The sequence below is a fragment of the Carassius auratus genome, unplaced genomic scaffold (genome assembly GCF_003368295.1).
Source record: "Carassius auratus strain Wakin unplaced genomic scaffold, ASM336829v1 scaf_tig00214077, whole genome shotgun sequence".
NCBI lineage: Eukaryota > Metazoa > Chordata > Actinopteri > Cypriniformes > Cyprinidae > Carassius > Carassius auratus.
In genome coordinates this window covers 1,219,627-1,241,279 of record NW_020527513.1, presented here as the reverse complement: position 1 = coordinate 1,241,279, position 21,653 = coordinate 1,219,627, and the positions used below count along the sequence as shown (strand labels likewise).

Here is a 21,653-nt window from a genome sequence, read left to right as displayed (position 1 = left end):
ATTTCTGTAAATGCTATTTCATCGTCACAGTTTACTGTTTATCAATATCACGTGCGTTGTGTGATGACGTCATGGCGAAGATGGCGGATTCGCTGTGTGGTAGGCTGTCAGACGAAAAAGACCCCGAGAATGACGATCACAAAGGGGTAAAATGTTCCTGGGCTGCAGCGGCCATATCAAGGAAGCCAGGCGTCTCTGGGTTGACGGCGAAAATGACGGAAACTCTCGGATTTTATGAGAAACCCGCCGTTAAAGACGAGCAGCACGAGCATTCAGGTGAGCTCGAGCATCTGACAGCTGACCTTCGTCTTTGCTTCCAACGTGGCTTCAAGTTTAACGTACCTGATTTTACGAATGCACGTGTCAGTCTCATTAATGTGGCCACATCTCAATTTAAAAAGTTTTAAATGTTGTTTGGCTAATATTTTGATGGCGTTTTTGCTAAGCAGTCGTTGAAACGAGCTGTAATATTAAATTGTGTTCAGTTGTCGTGCAGCTGTTTACAGGGCGCATATGTTGTTGTATTAAGTTTAAACATATACGTCAGAAATAAAAAACGCTATTCCCGGTTTCACAGACAAGTAGTCCTAGAAAAAATGTAAATCTGAGCTGTTTCAACTGAAAGAAACTTGCACTGACTGATCTTAAAACATGTCAGTGCCTTTGTTTTTTTTTAATAAAAATTACCAAAGCCACTTTTCAGTTTATTTGAATAATTGCATATCTGTTATGGATGTATTGTGATGTTTATATGCTTCTTCTTCTTTTCTTCTTGCTCTTTACCCCACAGACTCGAATGACTCTGACGAGCCGTCTCTGCTAAGGTTCATGTGTGCAGAGCTCACCAGGGGCTACTTCCTGGAGCACAACGAGGCCAAGTACACTGAGCGGAGGGAGAGAGTGTACACCTGCATGAGGATCCCCAGAGAGCTGGAGAGGGTGAGCCCCTCAATGGCAGTGCTCTTCTTTCTTTTAAGCTGTAACCTAAAAAAAAACACACAAATGATCAACTTCATCTTCAAATATGGTCAAACATATTTTATAAATATATTTCTGCCACAATAAAAGCTCTTTATTGTTAGGTTTGAAAGCAATGAAATTAAGACATAAATAGCCATATATATTAGCATTGTAATTTTACTCTTGTTTTTATGGATGCACAATACCATTTTTAAGAACCGATCTGATGCAGAAAATTAAATGTATTCTTTTAAATGTATAGCACAGTAATGAGGCAGCAACATATGATAGATAGGACAGAATAAGAAAGGCTGTCAATGGTCTTTCATTGCGCAAAAGTATTATAATATGGAAGGCTCCTATTTGGAGAGGCACAAAGCTCTTATTCTTATCCAATGTGCAGAAGGATGGAGACACAGCGTTCATAGAAAAGTCCAAAGCACAAAGGGATATTGATGTGTAGTATATTATATTATTCTTTTTTTCTTTTTAACAATCTTAAATTTCAGTTATGTGCGCTTGAAGAGCAATTCATAGTGGTAGAAAGTAACATGGTTTAAAAACAGCTCTAAACTCCAGGGAAACTTTATCTACAGTTCAATGATAATAGGAACATTGAATCGTCTTGCAGAGAGTTTCATCGTCTTGACTGTCGTAACTGAACGTGATATGCAGTTTGAATGCTGAATGACAGACAGCTGCAGTGGGGAGAAGAGTTTGTCAACTTGAATTGAATGACTTCAATAGTTATCTGAACCTCAGTTTAAACTATTGGAACTGCTTCAGAAGACTTAAAATAAAAATGCACCAAAACCTTATGGTGCTTCCGAATGTTTTAGTGCCTTTCGTGGGCCTTAACAATAACACACAAATAGTATACGCACAATATCTGATTTGGATCAGTCTTGTCTGACGATACCCGATCCGGGAGAAAATGGCAGTGTCGGAGCCCAAAACCAATACAGGGTATCGGATCGCCGCATCCCTTGTTGTTTTGCAAAATAGAATAATTATTAATATTATTTAATACTTTATTTACACTAGTAATATTGCAAAGGTAGTGTTTTTATTTTGTGTTATAATTTAAAAAGTGATAAAATATGTTTTGAATAATAATACCTTTTTTTAGTCTTCTTTTTTGTCTTTAGCTGATCACATGGCTGACTCTTATTCGTAGTTTAGCCATTATTCAAACATTTAAGAAATGAGAATGCAGGAGTTCTGCAGGAAATCTGTGAATGCAAAACTATTTTGTGTTGGTCTAGGTATAAGACAACATCATTTTACACTACAAGTCAAGATATTACTATATATCTAATATAATGTCATCTAATTTTAGATAATATTATAAGAATATTATATATTTTATTAAATATTTATAGATTTAAATTAAAAAAATGTTTTAGATATTATCAAATGAGTATTTAAGATTAAAGAGGCTGCAAATAGTCCTTGTGCCTCCCTCTTCCTCAGAAAGTAATGAGTTTTTGAATGCCACTAGATGGAGGTCTTGAGTTATTGAAAACTACTAAGACTGGTTGAGTTTTTATTTTATTAAGCCTATTAAGCTAAAGATGGTAATGGTTCATAATAATGGGCAGTATGTCTGAATGGAAATTCTCATAGAATCTTTAGATTCAGTTCAAGTCCTCAGGATCATGCTCAGGTTTGTGTGATATGCTGTGTATGTTGATGGTATGTGCACACAGAGACGGCTCTGTGACCATGTAGGTGTTCCGCCCCTCAAGCCCTAGAGAGAGCTTTTTCAAGTTCTGTGCTGACCTGGAAAAAGATTGTTCATTATGCTCGCAATGCACAGGTGAGAGGCTAGATGTAGGTACTACTGATTGCATGATCATTACAGATAGATTGAAGACCATACAAGCCAGAAACAGATTTGCTGTTTTCCTTTCCTATGTTTTTGCATGCTTTTTCTGGAAGCACCTTCCAGTCGGTCAAAAAGTTGACCTGCATACTTAAGAGATTTCCATGTTGATTCAGAATGATTGCTCTCACACACACACACACACACACACACACATTATATGTGTGTATCTAAATCCTTTTTTTTATTTACCATGCTTTTAATTTCCTATAAGGTATTTGATTGGCTTAGAATGATAAAAATTCTTCCACTCTTTCCAATTACAGTGATTGCTGTCCTATTTAAGTGGTGGTTTGAATATTGGTTTTAATGTATCAAACATGGAATCAAAACCAAGAAGGGTGAGAAAGCCAAACTGGACAGAGCAACAGTGTTTACTGTTAGCCCAGTTAGTGGATGAACACAAGGCCATTCTTAAAGGAAAATTCGGGCCGGGTGTCACAGCAAGGGACAAGAAGCAGACATGGGAGCGTATAGCACAAACTATTAACGGTTCATTCCCCCTGCTTGTGCGCTCCTATAAGCCTGCTATATTCTTAAATGCAGTTTTTTGAGCCTGCAAGGTGGGAATGAACTGTGACACAATAAGATGTTCTGAAAGTGCTGTAATTGTTTGTGTGATCACTCTTCTTACAGAAGGTTGTGACAGACCCAAATCATCACTATTGCATTGTTGCATTTTCCCAGTTGCCAAATATTGTAATGTAGTGATTACTTTAATTTATATATTAAATTACAAATTATTATATAATCTATAGCATCTTATTAACTCACTGTCATCCATTGTCTGCAACACATTTCTTCTGCCTCTTCATCTTTCTGCCATTTTCTCCTCTGCTAAAGAAACTCTTAAGCCTCTTAAAAGTCCTCGTCCGTGCTCCTAACAAGTTTGACCTTAAGATCTCTTTTAAGGGTTAAGATGCTTTCTGAATTACTTTTTTCTTTACTAGGATTTTTTCTTTAATTTTAAGAGTAAACGCCCACATTTCTAAGAATTTTCTCAGAATTTTGTCACTAGGAGCTACTTTTTGCATTAAGATTCTTTATGAATACGGGCCCTGAGGTTTTGACAAAAACATACGCTACAAATTAAGCTTGATTTAATATTTTCTTCAAATGATTTTGAAAGAAATGTCATGCTCAACAAGACTGCATTTAATTGATCAAAAATACAGGAAAAATAACTTAAAATAACAATTTGTTTATTTGAATATATTTTGAAAAGTCATTTATTCCTGTGATGGCAAAGCTGAATTTCAGCATCAATTCCTTCAGTGTCACATGATCCTTTAGAAATCATTCTAATATGCTGATTTGCTGCTCAAGAAACATTTCTTATGAATATTGAATTAATGGCACTGATTATTAAAAAATGAGATGCATTTGCTTTTCAAGATTCTTTAATAAAGTTAAAAAAAAAAGAACAGCATTAATTTGTTATAAATACCTTGTATATTATTAATACCTTAACTGTCACTTTTGATCAACTGAAATAATTTTTCGAATAAAAATGGTGGGTAGGGTATTCATTTTATTTATTTGCAGAATTTTTAGTGAAAAAGCGGTACATGGCCTATGTTGTTCCTGCTATTATTGTAAAGAATATATATAAATATTTAGTTTATTTATTTATTTTTTTTGTACAGAATGAATACACCATGAATGTAATGGGGAAAAAAATACATAAATATGTCAAATAAATTTTTATTGAAAGGTTTATGACGGTTTCTTTGCAAGTCCTTATCTGAACTACAGGCCTGCAGAAAAGCTCCTTATTATTAAGCCCTGTCTTGATTTATATTCCACTGCCTTTTATTTTCTTTGTCCTTTGTTGAGAGGGTTCTAGTGCTCTGTGTTCGTCTCCTAACAAGCTCTCTTTGTTTTCTGGCTGCTGGTAAAAATTGTCCCCCAGGATTCACACTCATCTTTAAAGAGCCAGTTGCTTGCAGAGCATGTTAATATTTTAATTTGTTCTTAACAGTCTTTCTCTGAAACGGAGGAGTGCCTCGTAAAGATAACGAATATTTTAAGGTTCCTGACTGCTGGCAGACATATTCAAAGCCTCCTTCAACACATTCCACGCCTCTGTGTGCTCAAGCATGTGAAGCATCAGGATTCAGGGCCGAGGGTTTTTTTTTTTTTTTTTTTTACATGATGTCACTGTTATTTCTGTATAACATGACTGAACACGAACAAAACAAATTTCTGCTTTGCATATTGCATATCTTTGTACAGGTGCTAATGTCACTGTCTGTGTCTTTCTACAGTTGATGATCTTCGGGTTTTTCCTGTGTCTGGATGCCTTTCTGTACGTGTTCACCCTGCTGCCCCTGAGAACTTTACTGGCCTTTCTGAGGTTGTTGACGATACCCTGCTGCGGCCTTGGGTAGTATTACATTTTTTATAATAATATTACAAAATAATAATAATAAAAGTATTTCTTCCAAAAAGATACACTGCTGTTTAATGTTTTTGCCATTCCGGCAAATACACGGGTAAAGTTTTCCGGCAATTGTTCCCAGGTTGCTAGATTTTGCACTTTCACACTGCCAATGATTACCAGGGATATGTGCGTGCTTTCACACACAACCCGTAAAGATCCCGTAATGACACGTGACATCAGCGCGTGACGTGTAATGTATGAGGCGAAAACGATAGGTACGTTATACTTTCACTGAAGCAAGCGAACGATCTCGGCGTCAGTGCAGAAAGTGAGGAACTAACTGATCTCTGCTTCATTACAGTTTGCACATATTTTTTCGTCACGAATGTTGATCTTCCTTCAAAACAGCCGGTAAAAGAGGCGCGCGATAACGTGCGTCATCACTTCGACACAGCATTAGATCTGGCTTTTGTTCACACAGCGCTCGTCCCGGGATTGAACCCGGCAATGTTACTAGGTCCCCGACCCGGGTTCAATGCCGGAATCAATCCCGGGACGTGTTTGCTTACACATAGAAGTCGTCCCGGTAATGTTCCGGCAATATGCCGGGTCCGACGTGCAGTGTGAAAGGGGCTCAAGAGAACCAAACCACAAGTGTAAATGTACTGAAATTGTTAGCCTTTTATTACAAATGAGAGTGAGAGAGACATTTAGTTAAAAATGTTGATACTACATGATATATTATCTACATTATATACAACATAGTGTTCTCTTTCACATTATGGTCATAACCATCAAAATGACTAAATGACTTAAGCTTGCATTGAAATCTGTGACCTTGGTTGCCCATCCACGACTCACTCCTGATACTCTGACTCTTGTCATGATTTTGGCTTCTTTCATGAACAACATTGCCAGTGATACTTGGTTTGTGCAATATAATTTCATTTTCACATGTAAATGAAGATGTCATAACACATTTAGCTTAAATGGTCATTCAGTCTTATTTTACAAACATGAAAGATAATTTCTCATTCAGTCTGTCTTGATTCTTACCCAAGATCTCACCTGTCATGCAGGCTGACAAACAACAATCGAACAGGACATCCGATTGTAAGAGAGTGCAGTTTACACTTGGCTTTAGCACCAAAGCGTCTTCAAACCACAAGAAAGGAGTAGTGCAGATTCTGATTGTTACCAGTCAAATAATTGATGGCTTAAATGGTTTTAGAAACCAAATTTTCTCATTGTGCTTTAATTCTTCCAGGTTCATAATGAACAAGTGTTTATTATTATTGACTTTTCCTCATATCAGAGGACAGTATAATGCCTAATTCGTGCCTCTCCCTCCTCCCATCAGTGCTAATGTTTGCCCTTACTGCAGATGGAGCAGGTAGGATGCCTGCCTTCGCTGTTTCAAACAGTCCCATCCTTCATTCTGTTTGATCCATGTTTTATATAACGAGCATGTGACTGAAACATTTGCCAACCTAGTGGAGTGTGTATGTCACTACCAATGATAACTCTATGTTCAGTGATTTAGCTTACAATATGATGCAGTAATTTTAAGTCTCAGCTGCTGGCAAGTGAAGAGCTATCATTTTGAACTGTTATTAAGTGTAAAGTCTGGCAGTGGTTGTGTTTCATAACTGTAGAATCTGGCTCGAGTGTGTGTCTGGCAAAAATATGACTTTGAAGTGCTACACTACACGCCATCCTACTGGAGAAAAAGAATAACAGTTTAAACAAGCCTAAGATGCAGAGTTTAGTTAGTTTAAGCTGATTTAGTTTGTTTGGTCAACTGCTTTCCCAGCCTAACCAGCTGTCAAAACAATTCAAACTAGACTAGCTCAGTTATCACCTAAGTTCAGCAATCCACTATAGGGCTGGTTTACACTGTTTTACCCTACATGAAAGCAATTAAAATCCTTTTATTTATTTTTTTGGGGTCTACTCTGGTGCGATTGGTGAGGGTCTCCTAATTCATTGCGCATTTTCCCTTCGCTTTAATCAAACTGCAAAGAGGTTTAACTGAATCCTCAGATCCATAGCTGCACTTAAAAGATTTTATTGATATCTCGTGGCCACATTTCCAGCTTCAGGAGATTATGTGGAAAATATTCCTATTTAAATGTAACTGAAGAGCTTACAAATCACACTCATGTTTTAGTAAAACCTTGATCAAATTTACAAATTTACTTTTACAAATTTAAAAGCTCTCTTATTCATGATCCTGGCACTTTAGCTCAAGCAGAAGCTGTCACAGATGACAGGTTTCATATCCCGGCTGTCAACTTTGATTTTTAATTTAAATATTAAAATGTATGTATTTTATGTTTTGTACTTGTAGTTATTACGCTTCACAATTATTCTCAGAAAGGAAATTAACTCTGCGTTGTCATTTTTGTCAAAAAAAAAGTGTACGTTTCAGTAAGATTAAAAATAATAAATAATTTCATATACCTAGCATCCTTTAATTGCTCAAAAGTGACAGTAAATACATATATAATATTATGAAGGATTTCTATTTCAAATAATAATGCTGTACTTTTGAAGATTCCTGAAACACAAAAATAGTAATAATACAGTAATGTAATAATATTTGACAATATTACAGTTTTTAATGCATTTTGATTAAATAAATTTAGCTTTGGTGAGCATAAGATACTTTAAGATTTAAAAAAAAATCCCCCATACTTTTGCACAGTAGTGTATATGTTTTCTTTTGACATTAATTTGCTAAAATTACAGTTGCTATTAATTTATTTTTGTACCATGATATCTCCACAGTGCTTTTTGTGTATGGGGGATTCTTGTAATCATAATCGTTCTATGACAAAAATAAAAAGCCCAGCTTCTTTCAGCATTTTGTTGCCAGTTCTCAGTCTTGCTGTTTTCTGAGGATGTTTATGTAGATTCCTCCTCGTGAGTGGGAGAGTGAAGCCTTAAGTGGAAATAAAACCATCTAGTTTTTTCTATTTTATTCTCCCACCCACACCAAAGACGCAGGATCTGTGCACACCTCTGAATCGCAGCTCAGATCCTCAAATAAATCTCATACCTTCTGTTCATTAGTTTTCTGCTGAAAGTGTCCTTACTGTGAATTAGACAGGGTGTGATAGACGTCAATGCAGAACTGAACGTTTTTTGTTTTGTTTTTTTCAATGTCTATACATGAAGACCATACATCAAACATCTGCATGGGTTTTGAGTTGTTCCTTGGTGTTTTCTCTGGGTGTTTTTCCAACCACAAGCAAAATTTTATATATATATATAACTCTATACAAAATTTTTAAAGGTAGCAAATAATTATATTTTTGACATTCGTACAAAAAGAAAATGCACAGTCTGTTACTTAGTCCCTCGGCTGTATTTGAAGAAATGCCCATCTGTGAGTTTCTGTGGTTTGAAGGAAAACCAGAGCTTTATTTTCAGTGCGATGGTGTTTTTGAAGCTGATGTGTCTAATCATTGCATTTGTCCTCATTTTGTAAATTCATAAGAGCTGTTTATAATTAATGTGCTCATTAAGCTTTTTCTGCAACTTGTTCTGACTCTCTGGCTTGTTTCATACACTTCTGCTGTGTGTTTGTGTTTATCAGTGGCTCTCGGTTCCTTCAGCCGGCTCAGGTGTGTGACCTGCTGAAAGGTTTAATAATGCTGCTCTGTTACTCCATGATGCACTACGTGGACTACGCTATGATGTACCACCTGATCCGTGGTCAGTCTGTCATCAAACTCTACATCATCTACAACATGCTGGAGGTATTGAACAGACCTCAAACCCATTTCAGTTCAGATAAAGGAATTCACCTAAAAATGAAAACCAAATTGTTATTTTTTTACCCACTCTTGGTTTGTTTCAAATCTGTAGAATAATGTTTTTGCAGTTTTCCCATACAGCATAAAGCAGCATACAGGTTTAGAACGACGCAGAGATTAACATTTTTGGGTGTGAACTTAATATCTTTCATTTCGTCACTCAGGTGGCGGACCGCCTCTTTTCATCATTTGGACAAGACATTCTAGACGCGCTCTACTGGACGGCCACTGAGCCAAAGTCACGAAAGAGAGCCCATATTGGAGTCATTCCCCATTTCTTCATGGCTGTCTTCTATGTCTGTATCCTTTGTTATCATACAAGATGTCTGCAGTGCTCAGAATATATGATGTGTCATAATTAAGTGTTTGTATCCTTACTTTTTTTTTTTCCTCTCTCCATATTGATGATGGAGGTGTGGTATAGTAGTTCATTTGGCATTTTTTCACCAGTCCTGGTCATATGTCTCATCCAATCATAATTTAATGTCTGATTTCTTGTGTCTTTATTTGTTTCTTCTAAAGATTTTATTATAAATAATATTCTTTTGGATCTGATTCAGTAATATACAACTTGTAGTACAATAAATAATATATCAATGGTAAAATAGTTTAAATATATTTGTTTTCCTCAATGTATATTTGTCTCAGTTCTGCATGCCATCCTCATCATGGTCCAGGCCTCTACACTAAATGTGGCCTTCAACTCACATAACAAATCTCTGCTCACCATTATGATGTCCAACAACGTGAGTATTTTCACATACACAAACATTTTCTGTGCAAACAACAGAATTCAATATCAGAATAATCCAGTTCAGCAATTATTGTGTCACTATATTTAAAATTGTGTAAAGAGGGTTTTATAGGCATGTTTGTTCACGTTTCAGTTTGTGGAAATCAAGGGAAGTGTGTTCAAGAAGTTTGAGAAGAACAACCTCTTTCAGATGTCCAACAGTGGTGAGTCAAGTCCAAAACTGTAGAATGGTAGTGTACGTCATGGTACTAGTGATTTACCATGTTCATGTTATTTAAGGTGCTGCAAAATATTACTAACCAAGCAAAATCTCCCCAAAATAATGGTGGTTAATTCTGAACGATATGGACAAAATTTCATATCTCGATTTTCATGCCAGATATCTCGATATCGATACGATATGACTACGTGTTCTTTTGCTAAGCACGACCTGCACAACACGTCACTCTGGTTTACATCGTCTTTTCTGAATCCAAAATACTTCCAAATTATGGAAGATGATTTATGTTTTGGCACCAAGTCATATTCTGCACTGCCACCACCGGCCGCATTATCTCCCGCACTCATTTCTTTCTTTCTAATTTATCCGCTGTCTCTGTACAGTGTGCATAGACGTTGGAACAGGGGGGGCTGGGGGGACGGCCAGAGACAGGCGCGCTCAGAGCTAGTGCTGTCACTTTTGTGAAAAAATCTTTTTCGATTTTTAAGACATAAGTGTTCATTGAATCGATTGTAAAATCGATTTTCCATGTCAAAAAAAAAGGTTTCGTTTTTCAACGTCAAATAATGGACGAACGTAAAGAGAGCGCTGGAAACGCACAAGTCAGCAATATTTCTTATTAATTAGCATGAAGTTTCGTGAAGAATAACAAACGGCAACAGCAGGAGGGCAACATTCTCGAAAAAATATATATGCAGTGGGGACGGCTGCCATAACAAAAGAAAAACATCACTGCAGGCTTCAACCCGGCTGCATTTATGATTTAGGCAATTCAAAAATCTCCAAGATTATTTTTAATAATGATTCAATCCATTTAAAAAAAAACTGTTCAAAAAATGAAACTTTAAATGGACTTGAGAACAGGCCATGTGTGTTTTTTTATTGAACGTAACCGACACTAGGCAGGCATATGCAAAAAGGCGCAAAATAAGGCCATTACAAATTCAGTGGACAGGAAAACAAGTCGATCAACATTTTCGGGGTCCAGAGCAGACCGTTTTTTATTAACTACATGTCCAGCTGTTGAGAAGACACGCTCTGACCGCACTGATGTCCCAGGGACACTCAGGTACAGCTGCGCAAGGTGGGGTATTACTGCCAATTTCCACCACAAAAGCCGGTCGCTCTCAGCTTGCAATGGTCCTTTTCATAACTCATAACTCGTTTACTGAGCCGTGAGACCTCCAGACCTTACATGTTCTATTCCCAGTTCACCAGCCACTTACTTTTAAGTATTTCGGGGGAAGTGGATGAATTCACGTGTTGTAAACATAGAGGTTGTAAATCCAACAGATCAGATTCTCTGAACTGTGTCTGCGGCACAAACTAACACGGCGGCGCCCATCACGCATGCAGCTCAACTAACGAGATCGTTATAAAGGTGTTTAAACAACAATATACTTCCACTTGCATGTATTTGACAATCGGAATATCAGATATTTCATGCCATAACTAACACATTTGTGAATATTCTGAATAAAAAAGGAAAAATGATTTAAAAGCAGATCATCATTCATTCAGCGCTGTTGCTGCTGCGGTGTGTCACGTGACAAGCAATGACGCGTCACCATGGAAACGCCCCCCCCCCCCTCACAATATAGTTCCCACGTCCCTAGTGTGTGCCCGCTGGCTTTAGCGGTGCAGTCAAGGGCACTCGTAAAACTGATGTTTGTTGTGACTGTCAGAGTTATATGCAGGGCGAGCGCGGAGAGGGGAAATCTATATTGTCTATATCGTTGCTTTTTTCGATATTAATATCTTGAAAATTCATATCTAGATATAGATACGATAACGATATATCGTTCAGCCCTAGTTAATTCCCATTTTGTTGGTACAAGATGCTTAAAATGTGGAATAAACCCAGTTCTACCTCAGTTCTGGTTGATTCAAAGTAACTAGTAGGGTGTGCGACTCTTTGATCGCAAGGCAAGGTGAAGTTGTAGTCTTGAACGTTGTGTGTGGGCTGACTCAGAAATATTACAGCATCTTTTTGAAATGCTAATCAAAGCTCTCAAGAGCTTTCTGATTACGCTCTGTGAGATACAGACTGTGGTGCCATTTGAGTGCCCGTTTCCTACAGCGCACATTCTCTTTATGAAAGACACACTGATATACTGTTATCGGCACCTATTCTCCCTTCTGCTGTTTACTCTCTACCCACTTTCAATCGGCCTAGGGCTGGGCGATATATCTAACGATATGATCATGCGCACCTAGTCAATAAATCCGGTTCCGTGATTACCGCTAAATCACCATCAACTGCTTTCAAATGGAGCAGCATTTAATAGACAGAGCCATAGATCACTGACAAGCTACGCAATATCACGTTCATTATCGAAGGCGATTCAGCTTGGATAATGAAAGTGATATTGCGTAGCTTGTCAGTGATCTACAGCTCTGTCTATTAAATGCTGCTCCATTGGAAAGCAGGTGATGGCGATTTAGCGGTAATCACGGAACCGGATTTATTGACTAGGTGCGCATGATCATATCGTTAGATATATCGCCCAGCCCTAAATCGCCACTAAGGCTTGTGGTCTTCCATTCAAGCCTTTGTGAGGAAATTATTCCTCAAGTTACTATTCATATACAGCCTGCTGGAAACACTGCGTGCATCGTACAGATTTCCCTGCTTTGAAGTCTTACCATTTGAGAGCTTTATTTTGTTGACCGTCGCTTCCCATCACGTTTTACACAGATTGGAGAGATAGAGGGGCTTTGTGAATATAAGATGTGCAGACTTTTTGGTTTATATTTCTGTCATACAGATATCAAGGAGCGATTCACCAATTTTATATTGCTCCTCATCGTGTGCCTGAGGAACATGGAGCAGTTTTCTTGGAACTCAGGTCTGGATTAAGACCCTTATTTAAACTGACTCATCCTCAGGACATCCAATATGTAGATGAGTTTGTTTCATTATTAGAACAGAATTAGATTCCAAATAGCTGATAAAACCAATAATCCAGAAGCTTCCCTGGAGTTATGTTTCTATCAGCTGTTTGATCTCCCATTCTGATGGCACCCATTCACTACAGATGATCCATTGGTGAGCAAGTGATGCAGTGCTAAATTTCTCCAAATCTGTTCTGATGAAGAAACCAATTCGTCTACATCTTGGATGGCCTAAGAATAAGTACATTTCAGCAAATTTTCAGCAATGCTTGGTTAATCTGTTAACATTGTTGATATTGCTTGTAGATCACCTCTGGGTGCTGCTCCCTGACGTCTTCATAGTAATCATGTCGGAGGTCGCAGTCGACATCGTCAAGCACGCCTTCATTACTAAATTCAATGACATCACAGCCGATGTTAGAGCAGCAGATTTGTATTTTATTTTCAAAGTTAATCCATCTCAGAAATACACATTAAGGTTGCCAACACACAAAGCCCTAAATATGGCCGCCACATATGAACTTTGCCTTTCTATCATGTTCTTTAGGTCTACAGTGAATATAAAGCCAGCTTGGCCTTTGAACTAGTCAGTAGTCGACAACAGAATGTAAGTAAAAGTTTATTGTCTGAATTATTAATATAATATGTTATCATTTTCAACGCTTGTTTTATAAAATCTAGCCCTGGTACTGTATCTGTAACCTGCATAAAATGACAAAAAAATGAAAAAAATAAGAGGAAATGTGATTGATTCATGGACAGGCCTACACAGACTACAGCGATTCAGTGGCAAGAAGGATGGGCTTCATTCCTTTACCTCTAGCTGTACTGGTGAGAAGATATTTTCTCTTGTTTAACTACCAATTACAAAATTACACATTAAACAACAAATTATACATTACAGGTTTTATTCAAGTCTGTAACAGATTGCTTATGTAACACTGATACTGAGGATATGGTTTTGTTTCCTTCAGTTGATTCGAGTGGTGATGAGCTCAGTGAAGATCCAGGGCGCTCTCTCGTCTGTCTGTCTGCTCCTCTTTTATCTTGGGTAAATGAGTTAGCTCAAAGTCTATTGTATCACATACAGTAATATGTCAATTTGATGCCATGACTTAGTGTGCAACCCAATCTTTACAGACCGAGAGTGTTTTGATTTTATACTGTGCAAATACACAGTCTGTGAACATTCTGTCAGCAGTTTTGGCCATTAGTGTCATATCAAATAGAAACTACAGTTCTCAGTAGAGGTGCATACACTTCTGCAGTTTTTAAATCATGGAGCGAAGCGATATGATTAAGTTGCAGGGTAAGGCTGCTTTAAAAAAAAAAAATACATTACCGTTCACAAGTTTGGAGTCAGTCATTTGTTAGGAGTCGGTCATTTGTCAACTCTTTGTTCTGAGAGTATAATAACTTTTATTCAGTAAAGATGCATTGAATTGATCAAAAGTGACAGTAAAGACTTGTATAATGTTTCAAAAGATTTCAGTTTCAAATAAATCCTAAATCCTGAAGAAAAACAAAGTATCACATTTCCACAAAGATTTTAAGGTTCAAAAAACTGTAAGAAATGTTTCGATAGCACCAAATTGCCATATTAGAATGATATCTGAATGGTCATGAGACACTGAAGACTTTAGTAATGGCTGATGAAAATTCATCTTTGCCATCACCAGAAAAAAAACTAATTATATTTAAATAAATGAAAAAAGAGATATTTTAAATTCCAATAACATTTCAGAATATATATTCACAATAGTATTGTATTTTTTTGCAAGTGCAGCCTTGGTGAACATATGACTTGTTTCAAAAACTTTACAAACCAAAACTTATGAATGGTAGGTCTTTTTTTTTTTTTTAATTAAATGCTTAATTTAGTGTAATCGTAGAGCAGTTGGTAACAATTTGGAAACGTTTTGCACAACACATGATTATGCCATTGTAGTTGCTGGTTTTAATTAAATTTCTTTGATTGTTTGGTCTGATTCTGCAGATTGATAACGATGAAAGTGTTGAATAATATAGTTATTCTGGGCAAGTCCTGTCGCTATGTGAAAGAAGCTAACATGGAGGGTAAACTGTTTGAAAGACCGACTGCTCGAACCTCAGAACAAACTCCCAAGAAAGCCAACCCCACCAAATCTCCCCCACCCTCTGGTAACACCAGTTTTGGCTATTCAGTAGTTCAGACATTCTGTCAGTTTCTCAAACTCATGTTATTTTTAGTGTGTGTGTGCACGCTGAGGAGAATCTTTTGAATCAAAGTTTTTTTGTTTGTTTCTTTACTTCTTTTTAGCTGAGCCCAAAGTGCAGCGACCCTCCACCTCTATCACCAAGCAGCCGAGCCCAAGAATGAAGCCTTTTCCCCCGGCTCCACTTCCTGTAACTGAGGTGACCCGTGATCCGCCCCCAGATTCTCCTCCTAAACCAGAGGAGAGCATTAGCGAGACACCACAGTCTTCTGAACTTAAACACAGAACCATCAAAAAAGATCTGTTGGAGATTGACCGCTTCACAATATGCGGCAACCGAATCGGGTGAACTTTAACCCCATCACCATAGTAACTGCTCAGGAACTAAAGTGGAGAAGACTCTGAGTATGAGTCTGACATACAGTAATTGACTTTCGAGTGAGTACTTCAGAGGTTGCTACGATTTATCTCTAATTCTCACTGCTTATATTCCTGTGGAATATCTTTCAAAGGAGGCAGAGCTTGTACGTAAAGCGTTTTAAATCGAAACAGAGTCTCTTCGCCCTTGGCAGTCAGGCATATCAACATGGCACAGAATCCAGTGATGCTTAAGATATGTCTGTCTCCATTTTAACAGAGACAGAAAATCTTGAACAATAAAAGAGGTATGAACTTCTTACAAACTAGATCTTTCCCAATAGAAATTTGTCTTTGAGTGGAAGCTAAAAACCATATATTGTATTATTAGTTTCTTAAACTCTTGCAAAAAAAAAGAGCAATTTCATATTGATTCATATAATAAACAGATAAAGTTGTATATGTGTTCACACACTTTCTGCTTCAATAATATGCTAAACGGGTTTGCCAGTAGATTTGATCAGTCTGGCAATAGTTTTTTTTTTTAAAGCTATTAAAGGTATTATTTGTTTCAGTTGAAGTCTGTATAGGTACAGATAAATTTTTTTTTTTTTTTTCTTAAAAGTTTCTTTAAAACTCATGAATCTCGCCCAGAAAGGGAAGGTTTGGCTGACCTAATGCCAGGCTGCTTGATAATTCAGCTCGATATAATATACATGGTGCCAATCCAGCTGACTTAACTTTGCACTGATTTACCACATTGTCTTAAGCTGTACAGAATATGTTTTTTAAGTATGATATTAACATGTTTACACCAGCTATGAAAAAGCAGATACCTGTTTCATATGAAATGTAAAAAATGAGTGTTTTTTTTTTTGTTTTGTTTTTTTGTTGTTGCTTTTTGGATGCACATTGTTCATGTATTTTGAAATTCAAATCATCTGTGACCAATCCTATACTGAGAGACTATTGTTTGATATAATTCATGTTTTAAATGTAATTAAATTATTATCCAGTAATTAATAGTTCAATATCATGTTGATACTGTTTTATAATGTTGATTTTGCATTGAAGAAGATTGAATGTCAATCTGAGTCGGTCTAGAGTTTACCTCCAGTACACAGACGTGAGGTGCAAAAGTGCCAAGTGCCAAAGGACTAGAAAAATGGATATTCCGTCATTCTCTTTTGACTGAAATGTTTTTTGAGAAGACCTTAATAGAAGTGTTCCTGCCATGTTTTGAAATATGCATAGTTTGCATTTCAGTTTATTGTAATTCGTTTTATCATTGTAACAATCCAATGACTATTTTTGGAGAGATTCTCAACAGGGTTTCACAGGTTGTTGTCCTCACTGTGTTCTTTCTTATATATATATATATATATATATATATATATATATATATATATATATATATATATATATATATATATATTATATAATGTTAAAAAGTAGTTTTATAAGTAAACGTTGAAGACTAAACCATTTGTTTTTGTGGTATACAATCCCTGTTTTGAGTACAGCTAATTAAAGTTGTTTTGTAATTTTTGCCACGTTTTATATGAATTTATACAGAAAGGTACGTGTGTTTGGTGCTGTGACTGGTCTTCATATTGTAAGTATTTTACTGTGTTTATTCACCTTTTAGTTTTATCAGACAGAATGCATTCTCCATGGTATGCTCTGGTTTTAAACTGCACCCACGAATCTGACATCCTGAGACAGTAATATCTGCCGCTTTGTGACCTTTTCTCCTACAGAATTCACAGACAGTGACAGACAGCTAGTAAATCCGCCCTCAGCCGCCTCCATCTCCATTTCCATGTGTATGAGGTAAAGTTTATCTCACCTACACCCACCACAAACCTCCCTGTCCTTCTCCATCAAGACCTCCAGATACCTACATGCCGTAAACACGGAGGAGGTAGAGCAGTAGGTTGTTTCGAAGGCAACTGTATATGGCCATTTAGAATAAAGAAATCCTCTTAAAAATTGCAACAGTTGATATTAAATGGTGTTTTATCTTGATGTATGTATGTTGTTAACACTGTGGTTGCCCTCTGATGTGACCACGGTGATCTGTCTTTGTACTGCTTGCCTTGTCGGAAAAGAATAATTTCTTGTCCAAACAGACCGTCAGGGTTTTGACACTGTTGGATTTTGTCTTTGTTCAGCAATGTCTGACACACAGAACATTCTGCAGCCAGTGCGTTCTTCGCAGAATCCTTTAATCCACAGCTAGAATGAGAATGTATTCAAGTGAATTCCTGCTCTGATATCATGTACACACAACATTCTGAACCTCCCTCACATTCTTTTATGAATTAAGCCGTTGTTTCGCCGAATAAAGTGAAGGAATAACATGCCTGGTTTTAAATGAAAGGACTTGTGCTGTAGTCAGGTAGACTTTTTCCAGTAGCTTTTTGTACTTGAAAAGTAATAAGTGGCATACAGTGACAGTGGATGGTAACTAATATAATGGCAATCATGTCAAAATAAATTAGACTGATATTAATGGTTTAATAGTGTAACATAGTCTTTATATTATAAGCATATGAAGCTTAATTATGATTGAAATAAATAAAGTAGCCTGCTTTCTGTTCTTGTTTGTTTTAATGCATTTGATGGCTTAATCAGGGAAAAATGAGTCATGTAAGAGATGTGAGCCCACTCAGTTTGTGAACTTACACATGAAATGCTGAACAAATCCAGATAACATCCAAAAGTTTTCAATCCAGTGTTGCTTATATAATAGTCGCTCCACTGCAGCACCTTGACTCTGTGACTGATTTCACCAATATTCCCATAAATAAAAATCAGAGTAGGGCTTGAACAATATTTTCATTAATCCACTCATTTCCCTATGATTTTAGAGGTAGCTAATAGTTTGTGGTAGGACTGTGTTTGTTTAACAGGAACAATGAAAGACGCTGATCCAGAATGATGCTCTGCTCAGCCTCCAACATTATTATGGATGTTAGTCTGTCAGTGTTGTTCCATTGTGTTCCAGGACACCTGTCTAGGATTTTATAAGTACTTTGTATTTTATAAGAAAAGATAAGTAAAATAAAACCTTACAAAATTTACCATGACAAACAGTTTCCACCAAGATACTTGTAGGCTATCTTAATGAATGTTAATGCAGTAAACCAAAATAAATATGAAGGAGATCAAACAGGTGAACTTCTGAAGTCTGCTCAAATTAGTGTCAAATTGTCGCCATTGTGGTTCAGCTATGTTTACCAAGGCAACTTTTGCTAAGAAATAATGCATAAAAATATAATAAGGCAACTCTTCTTTGGCATTTGAATAGCATTTTTGGACCATATTACATTTTAGTATAAATTCTGAATATAAAGTGAGACAAATACAGGCTAATACTTCGAAGAATAAAAAAAAATTAAATTGGTGATTCATTTTATCCAATAAAACAAAATCCCAAGATAGTAATAGCAGCGTCCCTTCGAACTAAATAATTTATTTAGCCTAATAAAATGTATAAATAATCCATTCCAAAAAAAATGTTAGGCTATGCTACTGTAACCGTATGATAAAACTTTTGGTTTGACGTTGACGGTAACAATATCCTGCGAACATTTGCTGTTGAGTGTTTAATGATGATTGAAATCCGTTTATATATGTAAATAATCGCGTCTCATATCCTCTTCAGCACCCGACAGGCGGAGCACCGAGCTCCGGAGAGAAAACCGTTAACACGGGAGGGGATGCGCGCGCAGAGAGCCTGTAGCCACCTACACTTCACCGTCTCGCGCTCATCAGCTGTGTTGTTATCGCGGGGCATCTGAGTGACCGTCCGACCGAGAGGCGCACCATGAACCTGCAGGAGCCGCTCCCCGCCTGGGGACTATGATCATCACGAGTCGCTCGCCGAGCAGCAGGACTTGAGACCTGCATTTGTTGTTGTTTTTTCTGAAATCGCTCCTCATAGTACACCCAGAATTTATTCCACTTATATCACCTGGAATTGCTTAAACAACTATAACTAATCATGATGTGGAAAACGGGTCTGATTTTTCTGTGCTGGGGTTTGTCGTCCGGGGAACTCCAGGACAGGCAATCTGGTGCTCCTGCTACTCCAGCGCGGAGAACTTTGGATTTCGGATTCGTGCCCTCCGGAGTTTACGATACCGTCGCCTATTACGAGCCTGGGGCCATTGGGATTTTATTTAACATGATGCACGCTTTCCTTTATGTGGTTCAGCCCAACCCGTTTCCTGAAGGTGAGCTCAGTCTTATGTTCTTGAACGTCTGAGCACCACAAGAAACCTCAAATCTCATATTTCTCTACTCTTGATTATTCATTTGAATCAGGTGATTTTTATATACCCCAATGCTTGCCATTTCTTCAACTACATCTACCATATCATGAGCAGGTAGACACTTCAGGTGTGAGAAGTGTGAGGGCTAGAGCACGGTTGGTCTGCTGTTTTCTCCACCTCCACTGTGTTTGTCATTATTTGTTAAATCTTAAGATTATGTGACCCTGTGAGTCACTGTCCTAATGAGCTAAAACACTAATCTGGAATGCCATATGTTGCTGTTCTTTTATTTTTATTTTTATTTTATTTTTTCTTCAGCCTGCCACAGGTGGATATAACCCGGTTCCTAGAGGAATGAGTTGCCTCAGGTGTTTGATTAGGGAGACATCCAAAAATGTGTACTATTGTGGGTCCTCCAGGATCAAGTTTGGGAACCGCTTTCTGTTATCAAATATAGTATAGCCACCAAGTACATATAGATTTTGCTGTTGTACAGTACTTGTCATCACATATATTGTTTTGTATGTGCTCTTCTGTTTGCAGTGGTTATAAATCCTTCGTTTTTCTGCAGCGTGCTTGTTTCTCATCTAGTCATGATCCCCCTCTAGCAGTAGGTCTAAATCATCCGTGCATCTGTCTTCTGAACACATGCAGCACTGGCGGCATTTTGTTTTCTTTTCTCCCCTTCTCTTTTTTTTCCCCTTTCATTCTCAAATAAAAATAGCCACAGCTGTAGCCTTGTGGCAAATTAATTAGAATGATAAAAAGCTCTCTGACAGGTCTCCAGTATGATAATTCAGCCCACTGTATTTGATTTGCAAGAAAGAGACAGCCATACAACTGCAACAGTCTCTCCATAAGTGCTTGATTTGTTCTACATATGTTTGTGTCAGGCATAGACGTAATTTCATAGCATGGATTTTTCAAGGGAGTTTTCTTGAACCGATTTAAAGGGTTAGTTCACTCAAAAATAAAACTTAGCCCATAAATTACTCGCCCTCAAATCATCCTAGGTGTGTAATGGTCTTTGATCTTTCAAGCTGTTTAATGGCACTCAACAGGTGTTGCAGTGCATCAGTCCAAAATAATTTAAATAAAAAGCACTCATTCAAATATTCAAAACTTAAAGGGGGGGGGTGAAATGCTATTTCATGCATACTGAGTTTTTTACACTGTTAAAGAGTTGGATTCCCATGCTAAACATGGACAAAGTTTCAAAAATTAAGTTGTACGTTTGAAGGATTATTTCTGTTCCAAAAATACTCCTTCCGGTTTGTCACAAGTTTCGGAAAGTTTTTTTCGAGTATGGCTCTGTGTGACGTTAGATGGAGCGGAATTTCCTTATATGGGTCCTAAGGGCACTTCTGCCGGAAGAACGCGCGCTCCCGTATAGCAGAGCACTGATGAGAGCACAGACATTCATTCACTGATCAGAGCGAGAGCGTCACGAAATGTCACAAAAGGAGTGTGTTTTTGGTTGCCAGGGCAAGACAACCCTGCACAGATTACCAAAAGAAAAAAAGCATTAAGGGACCAGTGGATGGAGTTTATTTTTACAGAGCATCAACGGAGTTGTGCAAGTGTTTGTGTTTGTTCCCTGCATTTCGAACATGCTTGTTTTACAAACAAGGCCCAGTTTGACGCCGGATTTGCACATCGTTTATTTCTTAAGGATGATGCAATCCCAACGAAAAAGGGTCACGATCGTGTGTTGGAACCGCAGGCGGTGAGTAAAACTGCTTCAAATATCTCTGTGTTGTTAACTTAGCTATCGGCGCATAAGCACATCAGGTAAACAACATGCGATGTTGTCATCAAACTGCACTTTCCACATGTACAGCTTAAAAAAAAAAAAAAGACGACAAAAAAGGGAAACTTAGTCATTTTCCAAAACCGCTAAGCA

At 37.4% G+C, this 21,653-nt stretch overlaps 1 protein-coding gene across 1 annotated transcript; it reads left to right on the top strand.

Moving 5' to 3' along the window:
* The first annotated feature begins 69 nt into the window (after positions 1-69).
* Positions 70-15,928, top strand: tapt1a (transmembrane anterior posterior transformation 1a). Its single transcript, XM_026256534.1, has 15 exons — positions 70-276; positions 791-939; positions 5,113-5,231; positions 6,589-6,621; positions 8,830-8,992; positions 9,214-9,349; positions 9,698-9,795; positions 9,937-10,006; positions 12,792-12,872; positions 13,225-13,334; positions 13,466-13,525; positions 13,681-13,749; positions 13,893-13,969; positions 14,915-15,078; positions 15,218-15,928. Exons 1-15 carry the CDS (start codon positions 72-74, stop codon positions 15,460-15,462), a joined length of 1,779 nt encoding a protein of 592 aa, XP_026112319.1. The 5' UTR covers positions 70-71; the 3' UTR covers positions 15,463-15,928.
* Positions 15,929-21,653: the final 5,725 nt, after the last annotated feature.

Excerpts from the sequence above, each read along its gene's own strand:
- tapt1a (XM_026256534.1), top strand. The coding sequence starts at position 72 with ATGGCGAAGATGGCGGATTCGCTGTGTGGTAGGCTGTCAGACGAAAAA. Across the intron at positions 10,007-12,791 it reads CTTTCAGATGTCCAACAGTG|ATATCAAGGAGCGATTCACC; the intron begins GTGAGTCAAGTC and ends TCTGTCATACAG. Across the intron at positions 13,750-13,892 it reads CTTTACCTCTAGCTGTACTG|TTGATTCGAGTGGTGATGAG; the intron begins GTGAGAAGATAT and ends TGTTTCCTTCAG.